The sequence below is a fragment of the Staurois parvus genome, unplaced genomic scaffold (assembly GCF_062004578.1).
Source record: "Staurois parvus isolate SC_StPar_1 unplaced genomic scaffold, SC_StPar_1.0 ptg000538l, whole genome shotgun sequence".
NCBI lineage: Eukaryota > Metazoa > Chordata > Amphibia > Anura > Ranidae > Staurois > Staurois parvus.
Genome location: NW_028318334.1, coordinates 1,979,635 through 2,002,919, shown reverse-complemented (window position 1 = coordinate 2,002,919; position 23,285 = coordinate 1,979,635). Strand labels below are relative to the sequence as shown.

Below are 23,285 nucleotides of genomic sequence, written 5' to 3'. Positions count from 1 at the left end.
GGATCATCTACTTGCATTTACGCTTTGTGACCCCTTGAGGGTCGCAATTTGAAGGTGACGCACAGGCTAGGCGGTGAAGGATTGCCCTTTTGTTTGGTCACTGAATTCTACACATTTTTTGTGCTGAAGATTCACACACTGTTTGTGTTTTGGAACTGTGTTTTTTTGGACTTTTGTTGTGTTTTTTTGGGATGTATTTTGCATCCATTTTTCCACCATTAATTGCTTTTTTTTTTTTTGTATACATTTTTTGCATTCATCTATTGGTCAAGTTTATTTTGGTTTCACAATTTATATGTCACTTATATTGCTATTTGATTATATTTATATTTTTATTTCCTCTTCACTTGATGGTCCCTAGTCACTATTTGGCCATATTTATTCTGTGCCGTTTTTTCATGCTACTTTTTATTGATTTTGAGTGTTTTTTGTGTCACTTATACACTGACATTTGTTTCTCCTTTTTGTGATCACGCCATTCCACTTGTTACACCACTGTGGATTCACTCCTGTAGATATTATTGTGCACATTTGGCACTTGTATGTGGCGTATTCACTTTACTTTGTTTTTTTGTTTTTGTGATTGTTCACTCATTTATCATCCGCTAATGTGTCGTGGATTTAGGTTCACCCATAAGTAGCGCAGCACCGTTTTTTCTCATTTATTGTCCTTTACTATTTGTATATAGTCAGGTGTTAGCAGCTACTTCATTTTCTTCCTTGAGTTAGTCCTTTTTTGGCAGCACAATGGGTTTCTCCCTTTCTCTTTTGTTGTATACTACAAAATACTCCCACAAATGTGGCCCATCAATTGCAAATAAGATTTATTAATTTGCACACACAAAAAAGTATTATTCTTACCAAATTCATCAAAAACCCCAGTGAAAGTCATAGGAGCAAAGCTAAATTTTAGACAACAAAATCCTAATTAATGAATAATTAGACTCACCTGTAGTTGAATTCTTGTTAAACAGGTGTCCAGCAGACCGTTGATTATAAAAGGGTGTTACTTAACAAAGAAAACCCCTTCCCAATTCAAGCCGTCAGCAATGGCACCACATGGAAAAGAAATGTCACAAGGCCTGAGAAAGAAAATAATTTCTTTACACAAGAAAGGTGATGACTACAAGAAGATCAGCAAAGCTTTACTTATCAGTCAGAACACTGTAGCAAAAATGATACAAACATTTAACAAAAATGGAACCATCTCACAGAGGCGTCCAGGCCATCCACAGGAGTTAACACCTCAACAGCAGTGTCTTCTGATGAGAAGGATTCTGCTAGTGTCATGGAGTTGCATTTCATTCATGGTATCATGAATTCACAGATGTACTGCTCTATATTGATATAGAAGATGCTACCCTTGGTCATCGTGCACATTTCCAGCATGACAATTATCCAGAACACACATGTAAGGACACTGTTGCATTTCTGAAGAAGAACAGGGCGAAGGTGATTCAGTGGCCAAGTATGTTTCCTGATCTGAACCCAATCGAACACCTATGGGGAATTCTGAAGAGACAAGTTGATCATCGCTCTCTGTCCAGCATCCAGGCTCCAAAAGAGGTTGTCCTTGAAGAGTGGAAAAAGATCGATGTTGCCATATGTCACCAACTTGTTCGTTCCATGCCTAGAAGACTTGGTGTTGTCCTTACAAATCGTGGAGGTCATACAAAATACTAGATGTAGTAGTTTTTGTTGTGAGGTGTATTCATTTTTGCATCAACTAATTTGAGTAAAACTGAAGATTTTGAAATCTAAGTTATATTATTAACCTTACTTTCACGCAATGAGCTAAACAAATGTTCTATAAAACACAACAGTTTGGAAATTGTTCTTGTGTTCATTGATTAAAATCTTAGTTTTCAAAAGGCGTGTACCCATGCTGAGCACTATATATATATATATATATATATATATATATATATATATATATACACTGTATACAGTATCTCACAGAAGTGAGTACACCCCTCAAATGTAAATTTGCTGTCCCCTCAAAAAAACTCAACACACAGCCATTAATGTCTAAACCGCTGGCAACAAAAGTGAGTACACCCCTTAAGTGAAAATGTTCAAATTGGGCCCAATTAACCATTTTCCCTCCCCGGTGTCATGTGACTTGTTAGTGTTACAAGGTCTCAGGTGTGAATGGGGAGCAGGTGTGTTAAATTTGGTGTTCCCACTCTCTCATACTGGTCACTGCAAGTTCAACATGGCACCTCATAGCAAAGAACTCTCTGAGGATCTGAAAAAAGAATTGTTGCTCTACATAAAGATGGACTAGGCTATAAGAAGATTGCCAAGACCCTGAAACTGAGCTGCAGCACGGTGGCCAAGACCATAGGGCTGTTTAACAGGACAGGTTCCACTCAGAACAGGCCTCACCATGGTCGATCAAAGAAGTTGAGTGCACGTGCTCAGCGTCATATCCAGAGGTTGTCTTTGGGAAATAGACGTATGAGTGCTGCCAGCATTGCTGCAGAGGTTGAAGAGGTGGGGGGTCAGCCTGTCGGTGCTCAGACCATACGCCACACTGCATCAAATTGTGCATCATATTCTAAAGATGATGCGCAAGAAAGCCCGTATACAGTTTGCTGAAGACAAGCAGACTGAGGACATGGATTACTGGAACCATGTCCTGTGGTCTGAGGAGACCAAGATAAACTTATTTGGTTCAGATGGTGTCAAGCGTGTGTGGTGACAACCAGGTGAGGAGTACAAAGACAAGTGTGTCTTGCCTACAGTCAAGTATGGTGGTGGGAGTGTCATGATCTGGTGCTGCATGAGTGCTGCTGGCACTGGGGAGGTACAGTTCATTGAGGGAACCATGAATACCAACATGTACTGTGACATACTGAAGCAGAGCATGATCCCCTCCCTTCTGAGACTGGGCCGCAGGGCAGTATTCCAACATGATAACGACCTCAAACACACCTCCAAGATGACCACTGCCTTGCTAAAGAAGCTGAGGGTAAAGGTGATGGACTGGCCAAGCATGTCTCCAGACCTAAACCCTATTGAGCATCTGTGGGGCATCCTCAAACAGAAGGTGGAGGAGCGCAAGGTCTCTAACATCCACCAGATCCGTGATGTCGTCATGGAGGAGTGGAAGAGGACTCCAGTGGCAACCTGTGAAGCTCCATGCCCAAGAGGGTTAAGGCAGTGCTGGAAAATAATGGTGGCTACACAAAATATTGACACTTTGGGCCCAATTTGGACATTTTCACTTAGGGGTGTACTCGCTTTTGCTGCCAGCGGGTTAGACATTAATGGCTGTGTGTTGAGTTATTTTGAGGGGACAGCAAATTTACACAGTTATACAAGCTGTACACTCACTACGTCACATTGTAGCAAAGTGTCATTTCTTCAGTGTTGTCAAATGAAAAGATAGAATAAAATATTTACAAAAATGCAAGGGGTGTACTCACTTCTGGGAGATACTGTGTGTGTATATGTGTGTATGTGTGTATATATATATATATATATATATATATATATATATATATACATACATACATACAAGTACACACACACACGTGTGTTATATATGTAAATTAACAGTGGTTTAATTTTGAGATGGTCTATCTTCTACTTGTCTTTTACTAAGTTAAGGTGGTTGTAAAGGTTAAAAAAAAAAAAAAAAACCTTCTGTGTGCAGCAGCGCACCCAGCCCCCCCAAAACATATCTGAGCCCCATCTCGATCCAGCAATGTGAACAAGAGCCTTTGCTCTCCCGCGTCTCTCCTTCCTCATTGGCTCAGACAGCAGTGGTAGCCATTGCCTCCTGCTACTGTTGATCACAGCCAGTGAGCCAATGAGATGAGAGTGGGGGCCAGGCTGAGCCACACTCTGAATGGACACTGAGGGCAACCGCTCAGGAGCAAGCCTGCCTGGATGCCCCCATAGCAAGCTTTTTGCTATGGGGGCACTAGGCAGGAGAAGGGGACCTGAGAAGAGGAGGATTTGAAAAGCTCTGTGTAATGGTTTTGCTCAGGTAAGTATGACATATTTGTTGTTTAAAAAAAAGGTTTAATATGACTTTAATTTCTAGCTGAAACCTCCTATAATTCACTATTTTGCTTTCAAGGTAATTTAAGTCTAAACGTCCTAGAACTTTGTGATGTGTAAGCTAAGGCGGCCTCTGCAATTAAGCCAGTCACTGTTTAATATTTCTAATTGTCCAAGCTTGTAACTGTCCTTCAAGGTCACACAATGCCCACCAGATCTGAGCATACAACTAATTACTACTTTATATAATCAGCTAGCATTCCTTTGTCCTTCCCGTTTCATATGTATATACAGTAAATCCTGCCTTTGTGCTTAATAAATAAGAACAGTTATGCCCCTCTAAGCATCTGAATGTCTGTCTGTTCTTCTGCTGGAGCAGATAACCCTTTCAATTGGGCACAACTGCTCACCTCTCATTACTGAACCTCAAATTTGACATGACAGTCTCCATTTGATGTGTATTTCAAATGCACATCAAACTCAGGAAAATAATACTTATGCGTACAAGCCATAATAATACCTATGTGTGCAAGTCCCCCTGTTCTTTAAAGTGAACCCAACATTTCTCTCTGTTCTTCTAGGTTTGCATATCATAGGTCTAGCAAGACTGTTCAGTCTTCATTGTGGCTCTTGTCTGGAGACTATTGTCTTCTTAGCTCGCCCATTGTGTCTCTGCGATATACACTTCCTCTGTATTCCCCTGAGACGGTCATTATTAGCTACATTTTGAGGTAGCACACCTCTGCAGGTTTCCTTCCTGGTGATTATTGGCATTTCTCATGGATGGTATTGTTTACACATATAGTTTTCTTGCTGCAATTAATCATTCATGGTCATACAACTTCCCCTTCTTGACAAGGGTCTGCTTGGTGGCAGTTTTCCATTCAATCCTGTACTGAAGTAATGCAAGATTCAACTTAACCTAAGCATTAAAAGAGAAGTATGGACTTAAAAAAAATTGCACTTACCTAGGTGGATGCAGCATCAATCCTATGCTGGATGTTGCCACCACTGCCTCTGCACTGAGAACTGAGCAATCAAACACCACTGATCGCTCAGTTCTCCCCCTCCACTCTGAGCAGAGAGCCATGACTGTCAGTCTCTGGCTCTCTGCTCTACCCCTCCAGTGCTTACGGGACGGGAGGGGCTGGTCCAGGCTCTTGGTGGATTGCTGAGAAGCTGAGCCAGGTGTCGGTCCTGGGTGGATCCATACCACATGGTCGGGATCTTTTCAGAGCCTGCACCAGCTGAGTGACATAGATAGAGTTCTGTAACTGTATAAAGTTAATAAGTTAATGTGGAACTTTACCTAGAAAAATGTGCAATTAGACAGGCTTTTTTTATTGCAGAGGAGAAATACCGGGAGTTATTTACTAAAACTGGAGCACTCAGAACCTGGTGCAGCTGTACATGGGAGCCAATCAGCTTCTAACTGATTGTTTAGCTTGTTTAATTAGGCTTTGACAATAAAACCTGGAAGCCTATTGGTTTCTGTACAGAGCTGCACCAGATTTTGCACTCTCCAGTTTTAGTAAACACCCCCAATATGTCTCTTCTGCAATAAAAAAAAAACCTGTTTGCAAATTTTTCATTTCTAAGTTCCACATTAACTTATTTACCTTATACAGTTCCAGAACTCTATCAATTCCACAAGTACATATTCTGGAACTGGTATGCAGAATGTGAGTTAAAGTGTTACTAAACCCACAATAGTAAAATCAGTCTGTATATGCAGTAAAGCATGCTTGTTATACTCACTGTGGAACCTAAGGGGTTAATCCTCTGCACTGTGTAAAAAGGCTGTTTGTTTCTGACTTCTCTGCCCCTCCTCTTGTTGAAATGACCACCTGATACAGACTGAACCTGTGGTCACATGCACATGCTCAGTTTGGTGTGTATTGCTAGAGAGGTTTTTGTTTTTTCTTGGAAGAGTGCATGTGATCAGCACAGGGCCAATCAGCACTGTCCAGACAGAGGTCAGGGGTTTCACATCCTCCTAGAGCAGAAAGAATACTCCTCCTACAAGCTTCAACCAGTGCTCTGCAGAAGTCACAAGACTGCTCTAACTGCTGATGAGAAAAGCTATTTAGCAGTTTATATTTACTAAAATATTTGCATTTCCATGTTCTGTGTACTGTGGGAGACCAGATATAGTGAATGCAGGGTCCTGGGTTTAGTAACACTTTAAGGAATTACTGTTTCCATCAAACCCCAAGCGTTCTTTAGTTGATGTGCTTTAGGCAGACCTGTCCTCTAAAATAAACCCTAACCTGTATTACCAGTCTTGCTGCCTATTCCTAGGCTGTAATAGAATTTGGAAGTTACCTTACTTGTAGGAACTGCTCTCCTGAGTTCCTTTTGGTCACATGAGCAGATGCTGGGAGTACAATTCCAGACAAAATGGCTTGGGGGAGTAACATTCTGACAGGGGCTGCCAATGAATCTCCAGGTTGGGGCCAAAGGTATAAGAATTATTACAGGTAAGGAATATACAAGACGTGTACAGTCCTGTAGAGCAGCGTCAGGCACTCTAGCTATGCAAGGTCAGCTATACGCATTGAATATGACAGCTTCATGCATGAAACAACTGCATTTTATTAAAATAGATTTTTTAAAAATTGTACTCGTTGAGATTGTCTACAAATTTTAAAACCTGAGGATGACAAGCACAACGGAGATCCTACAGAGCCTCGGACTGGGACATACCCCACAGCTTTCTACAATCCTCCCTCCCTGGCCAACTGCTGGTTGTCATTGCTGAGTGCATTAGAATGGTTACCTTTCTCTCTTCCGAAGCACATGACAGGCCAAGGTGAGGTTGCTGCTATGTATCATTAGCCTGGCTAGTAATTAAATATGAACTGGTGGAAAACAGATAATACATGGATGAAAGAACTGAGCTGTATCACCTACCAATGGATCTGTACACAGCTCTGCCACACCACACAACCCTGTCTAGGAGGAGAGGAGGCTTGCTTTCTCTCTGTGCAGCTCACTATTACAGTCCGGTCTCCATCCTACCCCCACCCTGTGACTAGACATGCAAAGCCCAACCCTGGGCAAAAAAATAAATGCCTTGCAGTGGGGCTGTGCTTGCACTGCAAGGGTTAATTTCTCATTTATGTCCAGCGAAACAATAAAAAGAAATACCCAATACCCAGGTACTCAACCCTCCTCTCGTTCCCTGCAGCTTCTGCACCCCCAGTGCTCTAGTAGTCTAGGATCCTGACATTATCAAACCAGAGAGGCTCCATTCACATCTGGGCATTTTGTTTGTGATTCCAAAACGATGTGCAAAAATGACAAATTGTACCATGCATGTTCAGGTTCCATTCATTTTCAATGGCACCTAAAATGCGGTGAAATTCTACCACGATTTTCGTGCAATAAATGGAGCTGCAATCCTGCAAACCTGGTCTCCCAAAAAGAATCTCCTGTTGCTTTTTGGGCGACAAGCTTTGCGCGATGTGATTTATACGCACAACAATTGTGGCACACCGCACTGATTTTTAGGTGCTATTGAAAATGAATGGCATCTGAACAAGTGTGGTGCGATTTGTCATTTTTTCAGTGTTTTGGAATCGCGGGCAAAATTGCGGTGTTTCTGCCCGGGATACAAAATGCCCCGATGCGAGCGAACACAAAAGGGTCCAAAGCCCTGCTCTTGACATGAGGATGTGAAGGGACAGACCATTGCCAGATTGCAGGGGATTGCTGTATGTTGGGAAAGTGGAGCATCAGGTAAGTAAAACTACTCCCCTCCCAGACAAAGTGTACTAATAATGCTTGCAGTGTGGGTGCAGCCCCACTCCAAGGGATATTTTTTTTCTGCCAGGGTTTGGGCTTCTAAGGTGAAGCAACACATTGATATGTTCATCTCACTCTGCTCTCTCCTTCTATCATCATGCTTGTTGCAATGCAGCTTGATTGATTGTCTGTCTGTGCTGTTTCTCACTCTCCCAGTCTCAGCTTTGCTGTACATAAGATTGCAAGAGGCCAATACCATGTCAAATTCAGGTACTTACACAGTTTGCATTAAAACATAAGTATAGGATGCGATCATGATTAGGGCTGTTTTACCAACGCTTTCCAAACGCCCCTATAGCGTTTGGCAAGCGTTGGTCCTGCGTTTGCGGAGCGTTTAACGCTCGGCAAATGCTCCGCAAACGCCGCATGCGTGGTTTAGCGGTGGTTGCTAGGTGTTTGCCGAGCGTTAAAAACGTCCCAAAAACGCCTATAATGCAGTTTGAATGGTGTTACCGCTCCGCAAACGCCCCGCAACCGCGTCGCAAATGCCGGCCAGGCGTTTGTGGAGAGGCACCATAGACTAGAATAGGAGGCTTCAATGCCTCCTGACTCGACCAGAGGCGTCCGTTTTGCTGCGACACGATGCATACGCTCCCGTTAGAACAGCACCATGTGCTGTAATGTGCAGAATTGGCAGAGGCGTTTGGGAAGCGGTAAAAACGCTTCCCAAACGCCTCTCTGCCGCCTGCACACAACGCTAGTGTGAACGTAGCCTTACAGAGCTGAATTCATTTGTGTCTTTTATATCTGCCTGGAGTTTAGCTTTAGCAGAGTACCCACTCCTACAAATGCTATCAAGCAACTAGAAATGAGTCTTATTGCAAACGTGTACCAGATATACATCTAGATATACATATAGATGCAGCCAGAAAGTATTCACAGCGCCTACCTTTTACCACATTTTGTTATGTTACAGCCTTATTCCAAAATGGAATGAACTCATTTTTTTCCTCAGCATTCTACAAACAATACCCCATAATGACAACATGAAAGAAGTTCGTTTTGAAATCTTTGCAATTTATTAAAAGCAAAAAACAAAAAAAACACATGTGCATGAGTATTCACAGCCCTTGAGCACTGGTGCATCCTGTTCCCACTGATCATCCTTGAGATGTTTCCACAACCTGATTGGAGTCCACCTGTGGGAAATTCAGTTGATTGGACATGATTAGGAAAGGCATAAACCTGTCTATATAAGGTCCCACAGTTAACAGTGCATGTCAGAGCACAAACCAAGCCATGAAGTCCAAGGAATTGTCTGTAGACCTTCAAGACAGGATTGTATTAAGGTACAGATCCGGGTAAGGGTACAGAGAAATTTCTGCAGCATTGAAGGTCCCAATGAGCACAGTGGCCTCCATCATCCGTAAATGGAAGACGTTTAGAACCACAAGCAATCTTCCTAGAGCAGGCAGCCTGGCCAAAATGAGCAATCGAGGGAGAAGGGCCTTAGCCACGGAGGTAACCAAGCACCCGATGGTCACTCTGAAAGAGCTCCAGCATTTTTCTGTGGAGAGAGGAGAACCTTTCAGAAGAACAACCATCTCTGCAGCACTTCGCCAATCAGGCCTGTATGGTAGAGTGTCCAGACGGAAGCCACTCCTCAATAAAAGGCAAATAGCAGCCCACCTGGAGTTTGCAAAAAGGCACCTGAGGGACTCTCAGACCATGAGAAACAAAACTCTCTGGTCTGATGAAACAAAGATTGAACTCTTTGGCCTGAATGCCAAGCGTCATGTCTGGAGGAAACCAGGCACTGCTCACCACCTGGCCAAAACCATCCCTACAGTGAAGCATGGTGGTGGCAGCATCATGCTGTGGGGATGTTTTTCAGCGGCAGGAACTGGGAGATTAGTCAGGATCGAAGGAAAGATGAATGCAGCAATGTACAGAGACATCCTTGATGAAAACCTGTTCCAGAGAGGTCTGAACCTTAGACTGGTTCATCTTTCAACAGGAGAACGACCCTAAGCACACAGCCCACATAACAAAGGAGTGGCTATGGGCCAACTCTGTGAATGTCCTGGAGTGGCCTAGCTCAGACTTGAACCCAACTGAACATCTCTGGAGAGATCTGAAAATGGCTGTACACTGATGCTCCCCATCCAACCTGATGGAGCTTGAGAGGTACTGCAAAGAAGAATGGGAAAAATTGCCCAAAAATAGGTGTGCCAAGCTTGTAGCATCATACTCAAAAGGACTTGAGGCTGTAATTGGTGCTAAAGGTGCTTCAACAAAGTATTGAGCAAAGGCTGTGAATACTTATGTACATGTGTTTTTTGTTTTTTTTTTTTGTTTTTTTTTAATAAACTGCAGAGATTTCAAAACAAACTTCTTTCACGTTGTCATTATGGGGTATTGTTTGAAGAATGTTGAGGAAAAAAATGAATTTAATCCATTCTGGAATAAGGCTGTAACATAACAAAATGTGGAAAAAGTTGAGCGCTGTAAATACTTTCTGGCTGCACTGTATATACGCCCTGGAGAGACAATAATACATTAGTAGGATGTAATAAAGGATCTGCATACAATAAATGACATGGTAACAGGCTAGACAACAAGTTGGAGGTTCTATTGCTTTCTAAATGACTGCACCATTAGCTTCAATATAATAAGATGTTCTGCTGGACAGAATAGTTTTCAGTTATCTGTGATATCAAGAGAGATTTGCCCTAGTTTTCAGTGACCTTCACTCATGGTACCTAAGATCCTTCCTTCACTGCATTACCGATACTTATTTGTTACTGCCACTGTGGGTTTTTCAAAGTAATGGTAATTGATGGGCATCATTTCAAATGGAAACATAATCGTCATAACTGGCTTTATATTGTGCCTTGGTCAGTGTATTTTGTAATGGGCAAATCATAGGCACTTTCTCAGCTTCAGCAACAGTCCCTGGAAGCAATGTGTAGAAGTATATTTTGTGTTCTGTAGACTGTACACTACACATATGTGATACTGGGTCTCCCTATTTCTTATTATTACAATACTGGTATGAAGCAGGATAAACCCCAGTATAGATATTTGCAGGGCTTTTTTCAGCAGGAATGCAGTTCTGGCACCTGTAATGGCAAGGGGTATCGGGTGTGCTGGAGGATTTATTGATGCTGGCTGTTGGGGGATTGGTATTTGTGTGAGGGTCTAATGTTGCTGGTGGTGAATCTATTTTTGCTGGGGGTCTTATGTTGCTGGTTGGGATCTACTGTTGAGGGAGACTTTGCTGGGTGCTGGGAGATCTGTTGATGATGGGGGCGTTTTGTTGTGGGTGGTCCATTGTTGTGTGGGGGATCTATTGTTGCTGGAGTGGGGTCCATTGTTGGCGGGACCTGTTGTTCCTGGGGTGGGGTTCATTGTTGCTGGGGGAGTCTATTGTTCCTGGGGTGGAGTCTATTATTGCTGGGGGATCTATTATTGCTGGCTGCAGGTTATCTATATTACTGCTTTTCTTCTTAATAACAAATTCTATGCAATTTATTTTGCACCACAAAATGATACTTGGTTCTGTATCCTGTAAAAGGGGTGGGACTGGGAGGTGGGTAGGGGGTGGAACCAAGGAACGGTGCTCAGAGGAGGGTAGGGGGCAGAGTCAAGGGGAGTCTAGGAAAAGGGGAGTTCCTGCACCTATTCTCTGAGGAAAAAAAGCTCTGGATATTTGCTTTATCCCCAGGAAACTATTTTTGCCTTTTCTTTTAAGGGTTTCTTTTCCTGTTCAGGAGATATGACTTTTCGTAAGTAGATCTGTTATTGAAAATCCTGCCAGCCACTGATTTTACCTGCCCATAAGAAGCCATGAACTTGTCCAAAGGTTGAGTAAACTACATATACCTGCTGCAAAGTTTTGATTGGTTTATACCTAATAATGTGGCATACCTAAGGCTGCTTTTATAAGGTGCATGGGAGCATGTCACAGATCAAACCAATCAATCTATCAAACCACACAGCAAGCATGTTGCAAGTTTGGTTGGGGTAATTGCATTTTGCTTCATCGTTCACGGAACAGGGGTTCTCACTGGCTTTCAGCAGATAGCGGGGTCCTTTATGATCAACCTAGGTTAGAAGCAAGGGGCAAACCAAAACTTCATGTAGAAGTATCCAGATTAGAGACCTGATGGTCCAGGGTTTACTCCTAGGACCTGAATAACAGTCACACAGTGTAGATCATCTGCATGGTTGTTGGCCCTACACTGCAGAGTCATGTGCTGGGTCTTCACCTGGAACCAAGGAGGAGGTTTGGAGGTTGCATACAGTGGGGCAAAAAAGTATTTAGTCAGCCACCAATTGTGCAAGTTCTCCCACTTAAAAAGATGAGAGAGTTTGGAGTGTGACTGTTTGAGGTTATGGACAGGTCTCTTTTATACTGATAACAACCTCAAACAGATGCCATTGATACAGGTAATGAGTGCAGGACAGAGGAGCCTCTTAAAGAAGAAGGTACAGGACTGTGAGAGCCAAAAATCTTGCTTGTTTGTAGGTGACCAAATACTTATTTTCCATCATAATTTGCAAATAAATTCTTTCCAAATCAGCCAATGTGATTGTCTGGATTTTTTTTCTCATTTTGTCTCTCATAGTTGAGGTCTACCTATGATGCCAATTCCAGGCCTCTCTCATCTTTTTAAGTGGGAGAACTTGCACAATTGGTGGCTGACTAAATACTTTTTTGGGCCACTGTATCTTGAAGGAAGCTTATCCTGTCTCATAGCAATTCTTCAAAAATGACCGAAGAGTTTGACATTTTCTTTTTATAAACTCATAATACATATAAAGAACATATTGTAAACTTCTATTTTTGATCTTTAGGGATGGGTTTTCATGAAGACCTCCATCGGATTGGTGCCAAAGAAGGACTTAAGGGTAGGAAGCTTCAGAAAGCCATGGAAAGCTTTGCCTGGAACATTACTGTGCTGAAGGTATGTAGTTGACTCCTGTCTTCCACTAAGTGGGTGACTTCTGCCATCTACTGATAACATAAGAAAGTGCAACCCTATGATTAGTCTTGTTACTTACCTGCTTTAATCCATGACAAACTACAGTGCATTTGCAGTGTGTAAATATTTCAGCCCCTTAGTGGCTGAGGGTAAAACAAATATTAATGCCTGAACACAATTTTACAACTTTGACATGTGTTTGTAAAACCTTACATATCAGTGCAACTACTGTACTTTGTGTATCTAGGTGGAATATACCTTGTTTTTTTCAGGACAAATTGGGCTTTTTTTTGGTGGTAAATAGTAGTGGATATAATTTTTTTAAATGTAACTGTATATTTCTTGCTATTACCATCATTTCCCACCAAAGAACATCCCAAGATAAAATCTGCTGCTCCTGACAATCGCAGCAATACCATATATATGTATGTTAGTTGTTGTTTGTACCCACAATAAGGCCCAGAAACAATAGTGCAAGTTTTGCTTTTTTTATCCTGTCTAAAACACACTGACAATAACTGATACTAATACACATTTTTTTTTTTTTTTTTAGATCCTACCCAAAATATACCTATCCTAACCTTTTATGATCACCTTTGACTCTTACCTTGACCCTAACACTACCTCTTGCACTGACATAGGTCAAACCTTGATCTAGCTATTTTTTCTTTCTTTTTTTATAACTTTTTTTTTACAATTGTTTATTTACATCTTCATCTCCTGCAAGGAGAGAAAGATGCCATGTACTCTTCTTTAGCGTTTACTGATTTTTTTATTGTTTACAAGGACAGGTGTCACTTTGATGCCCCATTCACATCTGGGCATTTGCAATCTTGGGCAGAATCGCATCGATTCAACCCACAATCCCAAAGCATCTCTGCAAAAACTGCACCACGCGTGTTTGGGTGCCATTCATTTTCATTGGTACCAAAATGCGGTGCGGTTTTGCTGCAGTAGGGGGGTGCGATAAATCGCATTGCGCAAAGTTTGTTGCCCAAAAGAAGCTTCTGCTTATTTTTGAGTGACAAGATTTACATGGTTCACTTTGCTGCGTTTGCAGCACATTTTATCGTACCTCCTTCACATCATAGCCCCTTTTTGCCCCCCTTTCTTGTATCCCAGTCCTTTTCACAGCCTCCCTTTCTCATATCCCAGTCCCCTTCACAGCCACCCTTCTTTGCATCCCAATCCTTTTCACAGTCCCCCCTCTCTTGTATCTCAGTTCCCTTCACAGCCCCTCTTCCTTTTTGGCATCCCAGGCCCCTTTACAAAAACACTCCTCCTATACATCACCTCCTTCCAATCACAGCTTTCCTTTCAATCCTACCTTATTCAGTAGGTAGAAGGCAGAAAGCATGGTATGAGTGGAGAGAGGGCGGGAGCTGCCAGCTTTTCATGTTAAAAGGCAGGTGATTGGTTGATAGGACAACCCAACGTCCTAGCAACAAATCACCAGCTTGTTAAAAAGTTGCACAGATCCCACCCTCTGTCCAGACATACCACACCTTCTACCTGCTGTGTAAGGATGAAAGCTGTGGAGGCAAGGGGGCAGGAGAATATCACCTGGGAAATAATACTCAGGCTGCTAAGTGGCAGAGCTGCAGTTCAGATAGGTCTGTAATTTGGTCCAGGTCCAGACCGTGGTCCACCATTTAGTGACGCCTGCTCTATTCTTTGCTTTGTATAGTTCAATGGTTTTTTTCCCCTAAAGTGCCTCTACTGGTAGTCAGATTTCAGCTGTCTTAAAGAACTTGGAGTGGTCTTGTTTGGTTTAGAGTCATACAATTGTCTCAATGATGCATAGATCTGTTCCCAAACATTGTTGTTCTAATGTGCATATCCAGGAAAATGGCTTTATTTAGACCCTGCTTATGGAAATCCTGTCTGGGTCATCTAAATGAGTCATTAAGCTGCTTGAATAAACAGTGTGTTTAAAATCTTGCGTGATTAAATATCAAGAGATTTGCCTGCTGGCATCTCGCTGTGGAACAGTTAGCAGTACATAAATTATGATATTCTATATTCATTAGTCTGGCATATGAGATTTCAGAGGGGAAATGTACAGTAATTAAATGATGTATAAGATGTTAAGCTTTGAAGTTTGTAACTATCTTCATGCATGCCCATGTGGAACCCTGTCTCTTCCCCTCACTATAGGAACATTAGGAAAGGTTTATGAACATTGGCTCACTGCAAGGCCTTGCAAGACATGAGCATGGAGACAAAGTAGAAGATAGTTACATAGTTAGTCTGGTTGAAAAAGTCCATCCAGTTCAACCAATAAAAAGGAAAAACATTTATATGTCATCATGCACGCTGAGTTGATTGGTTGGTGGGTCCACTTTGTCTGCCTAGAAGACCGCTACTATACATGACACGTTCTGGAGTTTATTCTGAGTGCACACTATATTTTAAATAAAAAGCATATACAGTATCATGCTATGGGAATGCCTTTTATCCTTTGCAAGATATTGTGGTGATTTATTTCCAATATGGTGTACGGAGGAGTTGCAGTGATTTTTGGAAGAGATGAACTCCTTATGCACTTTTGACCATTTACAATCAGTAATGGTCAACAGAATTTGCTAAGAAGCTGGAGTATATCCTGGAATCTGGGTGCACTGATCTGTTTTATTGCACACTGGTGCCACACAGTTTTCAAGATTGGCTTAGCACATTTTTGGATTTGTGTATATGTGGACTGTATAAACACTGAATTAGGGATATGATAAGAATTACTAAAAGTTCACAATACATTTATTTATTTATTTTAAACAGTCTTTTTGTTCACATCTTTCTTTTTTTTTTTTGGTTACAATGGTATGACTTCACACTGTTTTGATATCAACTCATTTCTAAGTCTTTTGTAGTGCTGCACACTTTTTTACACAATTATTGCAAATCTGGCATCACAAATTTACTGTTCTGGCAGCTCATTTATATTATCTAGGCACAGTGATCTCTTTGTTTGTTCATAACTTTATATGAATCGATATTAAACCTCATTTGCACACATAGTTGCCCAATCAAGCGGCGCATTCTGGTCTGTTTGTAAGTTGGAGACATCCTGTACGGTCTGTATTTCACAACTTAGCTTGGTATCACATAAATGGTGCTTTTATTCCCAACTTCTATCATTTATCAATAGGTTAAAAAAGTAAGGGTCCCAACACTGGACCTTGGGGTTACACCACTAATAACCTTTAGCCCATTCATAGTATGCAGGGCTGCTGTTAGAAATCATGGGGCCCCATACAGCCTAACTGACAGGGTCCCTCAAACCCCACCCCTGGCCCCATCACCCACCCCATCGGGGCTGCTTTGTGCAAAACCATTACACAGAACAGGTAAATATAACATGTTTGTTTTAGTTTAAAAAAAAAAAAAGCTTTACAGTCATTTTAGGACACTTCTTAGCTGTAGTCAAAAGCCATTTTTTGTGGTTTTCTTCCCTAGAAAATATGACATTTCCCTGCTCCTGTAGTCTCTTGGGATGTAACCCCATCACATATCCCAGGAGACTACAGGAGCAGGGACACACAGCGGTGTATCATCAGGTGCTGGCTGCAAAAAAAGAGAAAAGAAGGTGCAATGCAAGACCTGGCAAGTGGCAGTGGAGTAGCCAGTCAGAACAATACTGGAATTGCTGGGCATGTATGTTAATTGTAGATAAACCAGCAAAGTAAGTGGAAAGGGGGGGGGGGGGGGTACGAAAAAATTTTCTACGGGGAGGAAGAGGGGAATGGTGAAGTGCTCCTTTAACCACTTGAGCTCCCAGGCCTTTTTCTCTAAATCACTATGAGTAGCAGATTTGTTTTTTTTTTTTTTGGCAATGTGTTGGTTTCAAATATTATATCTTTTAGCACTTGCAGTCTTCCCAGCCATAGTGCAGCATATGATGCTGTGTTGAGTAAATAGATACCAAATGTGTCAAGATTAAAAATTGTACACACCTGTTAAATGGCGACAAAGTACGGTACCTAAAATTGTCCATAGATGATGCTTAAAAGCCTTTTAGAGTTAGACAGGAGTTCTAGTGCTAGAATTATTACTTTTTTATGGATTTTTTTTTACAACTGTATTGCTATCACAGGTGATGAATAACATCCCTTGTAATAGATGGGGCAGTGACAGGTCCTCTTTATGGAGAGATCTGGGGTCTATTAGACCCCTGAACAATTTCCTGCCCTCTAAGCTTGAGGCGATTGTAGCCGTATTAGTGCATTTGCGGCAGAAACAATTGAGTACTGTCCGTGATACTTTTTTTATTTGCACTAACAAATAATTTTGAGGAGAAGCTTTCGGGGAGTGTCCCCTTCTTCAGGTCCAAGCAGTACTGTTCAGTACTGCTTGGACCTGAAGAGGGGGACACTCCCCGAAAGCTTGTCCTCAAAATTTTTTTTTAGTGCAAATAAAAAAAGTATTAACGGACAGTACTCAATTGTTTCTGCCCTCTAAGGCAACTGATCATACACAGATTGGTTTGATTGGCTGCTTTCCTGGCCAGGGAAACACAGAATTAAAACGAGAAGTGAAATCGTCCTTGTAGCATCCGACTTCATTCATCACAGAGGGGAGGGAGAAACGGATGCTGAGCTGCACATTTTTACCATACCCCCAAACACAAGTGCAAATGAGGCCTAAGGCCCCTTTTACACGATCAGTCTGATTGGGTCTGCCTGCCTTTTTCAGGCAGACCTAATCGGACCCTCCATTCACCTCTGGCAGATGTAAACGGACTTGTGTCTTTTTACATCCACCTACCTCCAAACCGATCAGTTAAAAAAAATGGAAGGGAATCCATCCTCCTCCGTCTACGTGGATTGAATTTGAGGGCAGTCAAGTGTAAATGACCAGCAAAACCCATTTACACCCGACCGCCCATATAGCAGAGCATGCTCTGACTTTGTTTACCCGCTTGCCGACCATATAACGTACATATACAGTGGCAGAGCGGCTCTTCTGCACTTGATAACATACAGTTAGGTCCATATATACTGTATTTGGACACAGGCGCAATTTTAGTTTTTTTCAGGTATTTACCAAAACATATTCAAGCTATAGTTATATAATGGATATGGCCTGAAAGTGTGCACACTCAGGTTTAATTTGAGGGTATGTACATCCAAATTGGAGGAAGGGTTTAGGAACTACAGCTCTTAAGAGTAGCCATCCCCCCTTTTTCAAGGGACCAAAAGTAATTGGACAATTGAATCAAAAGCTGTTTCATGGCCAGGTGTGGGCTACTCCTTCATTATTTCTTCATCAATTAAGCAGGTAAAAGGTCTGGAGTTGATTCTAAGTGTGGTATTTGCATTTGGAATCTATTGCTGTGAACCTACATTGTGTTCAAAGGAGCTGTCTGTGCAAGTGAAATAGGCGATTGTAAGGCTTCAAAAACTAAAATCAATTAGAGAGATAGCAGCAACATTAGAAGTGGCCAAATCAACAATTTTGGTACATTCTGAGGAAAGAAGAATGCACTGGTGAGCTCAGCAACATAAAAAGGCATGGATGTCCATGGAAGACAACAGTGGTGGATGATCGCAGGATCCTCTCTATGGTAAAGAAAAACCCATTCACAACATCCAGACAAGTGAAGGACACTCTCCAGGAGGTGGGCGTATCATTGTCAAAGTCTATAATCAAGAGAACACTTCACAAGAGCAAATACAGAGGGTTCACCACAAGGTGCAAACCATTCATAAGCCTGAAGAATAGAAAAGCCAGATTAGACTTTGCCAAAACAACAGCTAAAAAGCCAGACCAGTTCTGGAAAAGCATTCTTTGGACGGATGAAACTAAGATGAATCGGCACGAGAATGACGAGAAGAAAAAAGTGTGAAGAAGGCTTGGAACAGCTTATGATCCAAAGCTCATGTGTCATCTGTAAAATATGGTGTGATGACATGGGCATGCATGGCTTCCAGTGGCACTGGGTCATTGGTGTTTATTGATGATGTAATAGAAGACAGAAGCAGCTGGATGAATTCTGCAGTGTTTAGAGATATACTGTCAGCCCAGATTCAACCAAATGCAGAAAAGTTGATTGGACGGCGCTTCACAGTACAGATGGACAATGATCCAAAACACACTGCAAAATAAACCCAGGAGCTTTTGAAGGAGAATAAGTGGAATATTCTGCAATGGCTGAGTCAATCACCTGATCTCAACCCAACTGAGCATGCACTTCACTTGCTGAAGGCAAAACTAAAGGCAGAAAGACCCACAAAGAACAACTGAAGACAGATGCAGTTAGAGCCTGGCAAAGCATCAGAAAGGAGGAAACCCAGTCTTTGGTAAGGTCCATGTGTTCCAGACTTCAGGCAGTCATTGCCAGTAAAGGATTCTCAATAAAATATTAAAAATGAACATTTTATTTATGATTATATTCATATGTCCAATTCCATTTGAGTCCCTGAAAATGGAGGGACTGTGTATAAAAATGGTTGAAGTTCCTAAAATTTGTACTTGATATTTATGTTCAACCCCGTGACGTAAGGCTGAAAGTCTGCACTTCAAATTTATTTGGATTGTTTAGTTTTAATTTATTCTGGTGGCATACAGAACCAAAAGTATGAAAATTGTGCCTGTGTCCAAATATATATATGGACCTAACTGTACTTAGTATGTGATCAGGGCTTCCGGGTAGGGCATGCGCCCGCTGACCCGCCTGTGCTGTAATTCATTACAGCACAAGTCAATCAGCAGGTCACTGATTGACCCGCTGATTGGCTCAGTGATTCACAGACAGCGCTCTGTACTGTGACAAATTATGTTTTTTTTCATACCCTGCTAAGCATGGACAAAAAACAAAAAAATCCACTAGTAAAATCATCCAATATTACACACATTAACACTTCCTAGGCACGCAGTTAACCCTTTGTTTGCCTCCTTCCCAGTGTCATTAGTACAGTGTCCATGTATAGTATTATCACTGATCACTGTATTATTGTCACTGGTGATGTCAGTGGCAGTTAGTCATTTCCCACAAAGTGTCAGTTAGCGTCAGATTGCCTGCTGCCCTATCACAGTCCAAGCATAAGTCGCTGATTGCCGCCATTCCTAGTATAAAAAATAAATTAATAAATAACAATTGCAGTATTTATACCAGAGTTTGTAGACCTTATAACTTTCACACAAAGCAATCAACATACACTTATTGGGATTTTGTTTTTTTGCCAAAGACAGGTAGCAGAGTACATTTTGGTTAAAATTTATGAAGAAATTGGATTTTTACATTTTTTTATTAGATATGTTTTAAAGTAGAAAGTAAAAAATGTTTTTTTTTATATTTTTGGTCTTTTTTCATTTTGGATTGCAAAAAATAAGAAACCCAGTGATGATCAAATACCACCAAAAGAAATCTCTATTGTGTGAAAAAAATGATATAAATTGTGTTTGTGTACAGTGTTGCATGACTGTGTAAATACCAGTTAAAGTATTGCTGTGCTAATCAGGACAAAATGGCCTGGCCATGAAGGGAGTGCAAAATCTTCTGGAGCTGAAGTGGCTACTCTGCATAAATTGAGCAGACACAGATCTGCCCGCTCTGCTCTGATTGGTGGACAGACCCCCTGCTGAGCAAAGTGGAGTCCATCCTGTGTTATCGGGGTTTTAAGGCAAGCCATAGATGATGCGATTTTCTTTCCCCCATCAACACAGTCAGTATGATGGGGAAACCGTCCATTCCGGGAGAGCACATTGATTACTGCTAGTGGCTATATTAGCTGCTAGCAATAATCGCATGTAAAATCTGACAGGCTGGTTGTACACAAGCCATACAACAACTGACTTGTGTACAGCCTGCCCATACATGGTTCAAATCTTGGCTGGTCCCTGCTGAACTGGCCAAGATTTGAATCATTTATGGCCAGCTTACATTTCACTGTCCTTCAGTTCAAACCACAAAAATGCACTCCTGATACATTTTTGCTTTCAGTTCACACCACATGCAGTTCCGGTGCAGTTTGCCATGTTCCAGTATGGTTCTGTACAGAAAAAATGCAGCATGTTCTACTTAGTTTTCTGCACCGGAAACTGACTGGAACTGACTGCACTAGTGTGAACCAGGGCCATTGGAATGCATGGAAAACACTGTGCATGCATTTTTGATGCAGAAAAAAAATGCACTGCATCTGTGATTTAGCCCTGAGGGCCGGTTCACACTACATGCGTTTCAGTGTGCTTTTTTTTCTGCATCCAAAACTCACAGAAAATAATATAGTTATATGGTTGTCAATGTCATAGTCCACATCAGTGCTTGCAGTTCCAGTGCGTTTTGGTTGTAGAAAAAAAAAGTAGAACAGGCTGCATTTTTCCTGCACAGAACTGTACTGGAACGCGAAAAAACACAATGGAATGCACCAAAACTGCACTGCAACGCATATGTCCCTATTTAAATTGAAGAAAAAGAGGGGGAAAATGAACTGGAAAGCATCAAAAACGCACCGGAAAGTTTCAAGAACACACTGGAACGCGTCAAAAACGCACTGGAATGTGCCAAAAATACACATGCAGAAATGCATCTGCACTGCGTTTTCTATGGTGTGAACTGACCCTCAATGATCGTCCTCATTATCATCATGGCAATTGCACAGTACAGGTGCTGGGGCTCAAAACACCTTTAGGCTAGGTTCACACATGTGTGGGTGCTGCCGCTGCGGATCCGCACAAAAATTAGTGCAGCCGCACCACCCATACAGAAGAATGCGGACCCGTGGATGGGTGCCATTAATTGTAATGACACTCCGCTCGCAATGGAAAATGCAACCACACTGGGAACCGAGGTTCCCATGCAGGCTGTGGTTTCCAAAGAAGTGCAGGGACTTCTTCCTTGTGTATCCCGGGCACAGGAGTCCATTCAAATGAATGAGCTCTTGTATCTGCGCAAAACATGGCCCGCAGGAACGCACATGTATGAATCAGGGCTTACTTTGTGAGTGTGACTGCCATCATGATGATCACATGTGGCTACTCCTGCTATATCATTACATACAGGCCTAAAGAGATGTGTGCAGTGTGCTGTCATCTCATGTCATCTCGACCTGTCCTGTGACCTCTGCTAGAGGCTCAGAGCTGGGCATCCCTCTGTGTCTCCACTGCTGGGCTGCCAGATAAATGGACCTGCACCCTGATCACTTCCAGTTCCAGCCAGCTGCCCCCAGCCTGCCAATGTTCTTCTTCTGCATGATTCCCTCAGCACTTCCTTGCTGGAAGAGTCAGACAGTGTGCAAGGCAAGCCCAATCACTCTAACACAGCACACTTTTCTCCTGCGCTGGGAATGGACTCAGTGGAACCAGTAAGGATGTTCTGAAACATGCACTGCTTGCTGCCCTCAACAGACCGGGGTGGTCCAACTTCACTGAATGCAAATAGAAAAACAAAAAGGGCGCACCGACCTAGTGCTTTATCGTTTAAAATATTTATTGAAAAAACAAGATAAGTATTATACTCACAATGAACATAAAAACACAGGCATGTCACACGATAATATATCCAAGCCGTATCTGAGTTCATACGATGGAACCCTGGATGACCAACTGGCTAACGTGTTACGAGCCATCACAGGCCATCTTGTTAGGTGTGATATGCCTGTGTTTTTATGTTCAATGTGAGTATAATACTTACCTTGTTTTTTCAATAAATATTTTAAACGATAATGCACTAGGTCGGTGCGCCCTTTTTGTTTTCTATAATCCCAATCACTCTGCCAGACCAGCAGTGGGGGGCTTACTGCATCTCATCACAGGATAGTGTATACATCCACCCAAAAAAGAAAAAATAAGTCCCCACGGCCAGTCTCTAGAGGTGAAAAGACGGAGCCCCCTCAGCCCAGCAGGGAGGATGATTGCCTGGGACTCTGGTAGGGAATAGTATATTATATACACTGACTGACTATACATAGTGACATCCTACATTAAGTCTGAAGCTGCTGGCTGGGCCCCCTGCTGGGTGACAGGGCCCAGGCCCTCTACAGGAGGCCCGGTGTTACCCCCTTATCGGTGGCTCTGATAGTATGAATCATTAACCACTACTCTCTGAATACGATCTTTTATCCAGTTTTCTATCCATTTACATACAGATTTTTCCAAGCCCATAGACTTTAACTTACACATTAGCCGTGTGTGGGGAACTATGTCAAACGCCCTTGCAAAATCCAATATATCCACAGCCATTCCTTTGTCTAAGGTTTTGCCTACCTCCTCATAAAAACAAAATGGATTTGTTTGACAACTTCAGCCTTTTGTGAATTCATGCTGATTATCACTTATAATATTTCTAGTTGTTTGGTAAAGATTTTGACCCCTTTTTAAATAAAGGCACCACACTGGCCTTAAGCCAATGCTAGTCATTAGAGTGTCCCTAAAACAATGGCTCCAGAAAAACAGAGCTGAGCTCTTTGAGGACACATGGCTATACACCATTTGGTCCAGGTACTTTTATTCACCTTTTTGTCTGGTTCTGGACCATATCCATTTTAAACCATTGTGTTTAATTTGAGGCTGTGGTAATACTATCCCGATTATGAACTCAAG

The 23,285-nt window shown here is 42.0% G+C and overlaps 1 protein-coding gene across 1 annotated transcript in view; it reads left to right on the top strand.

Annotated features, from left to right (window-relative positions):
- Nucleotides 1–23,285, top strand: part of LOC149451451 (inactive phospholipase C-like protein 2) — a 289,791-nt gene that overhangs the window by 256,133 nt on the left and 10,373 nt on the right. The window contains exon 5 of the mRNA XM_089690633.1: nucleotides 12,619–12,728. Coding sequence (XP_089546759.1) covers nucleotides 12,619–12,728 — 110 coding nt within the window. The remainder of the gene's footprint in view (nucleotides 1–12,618; nucleotides 12,729–23,285) is intronic.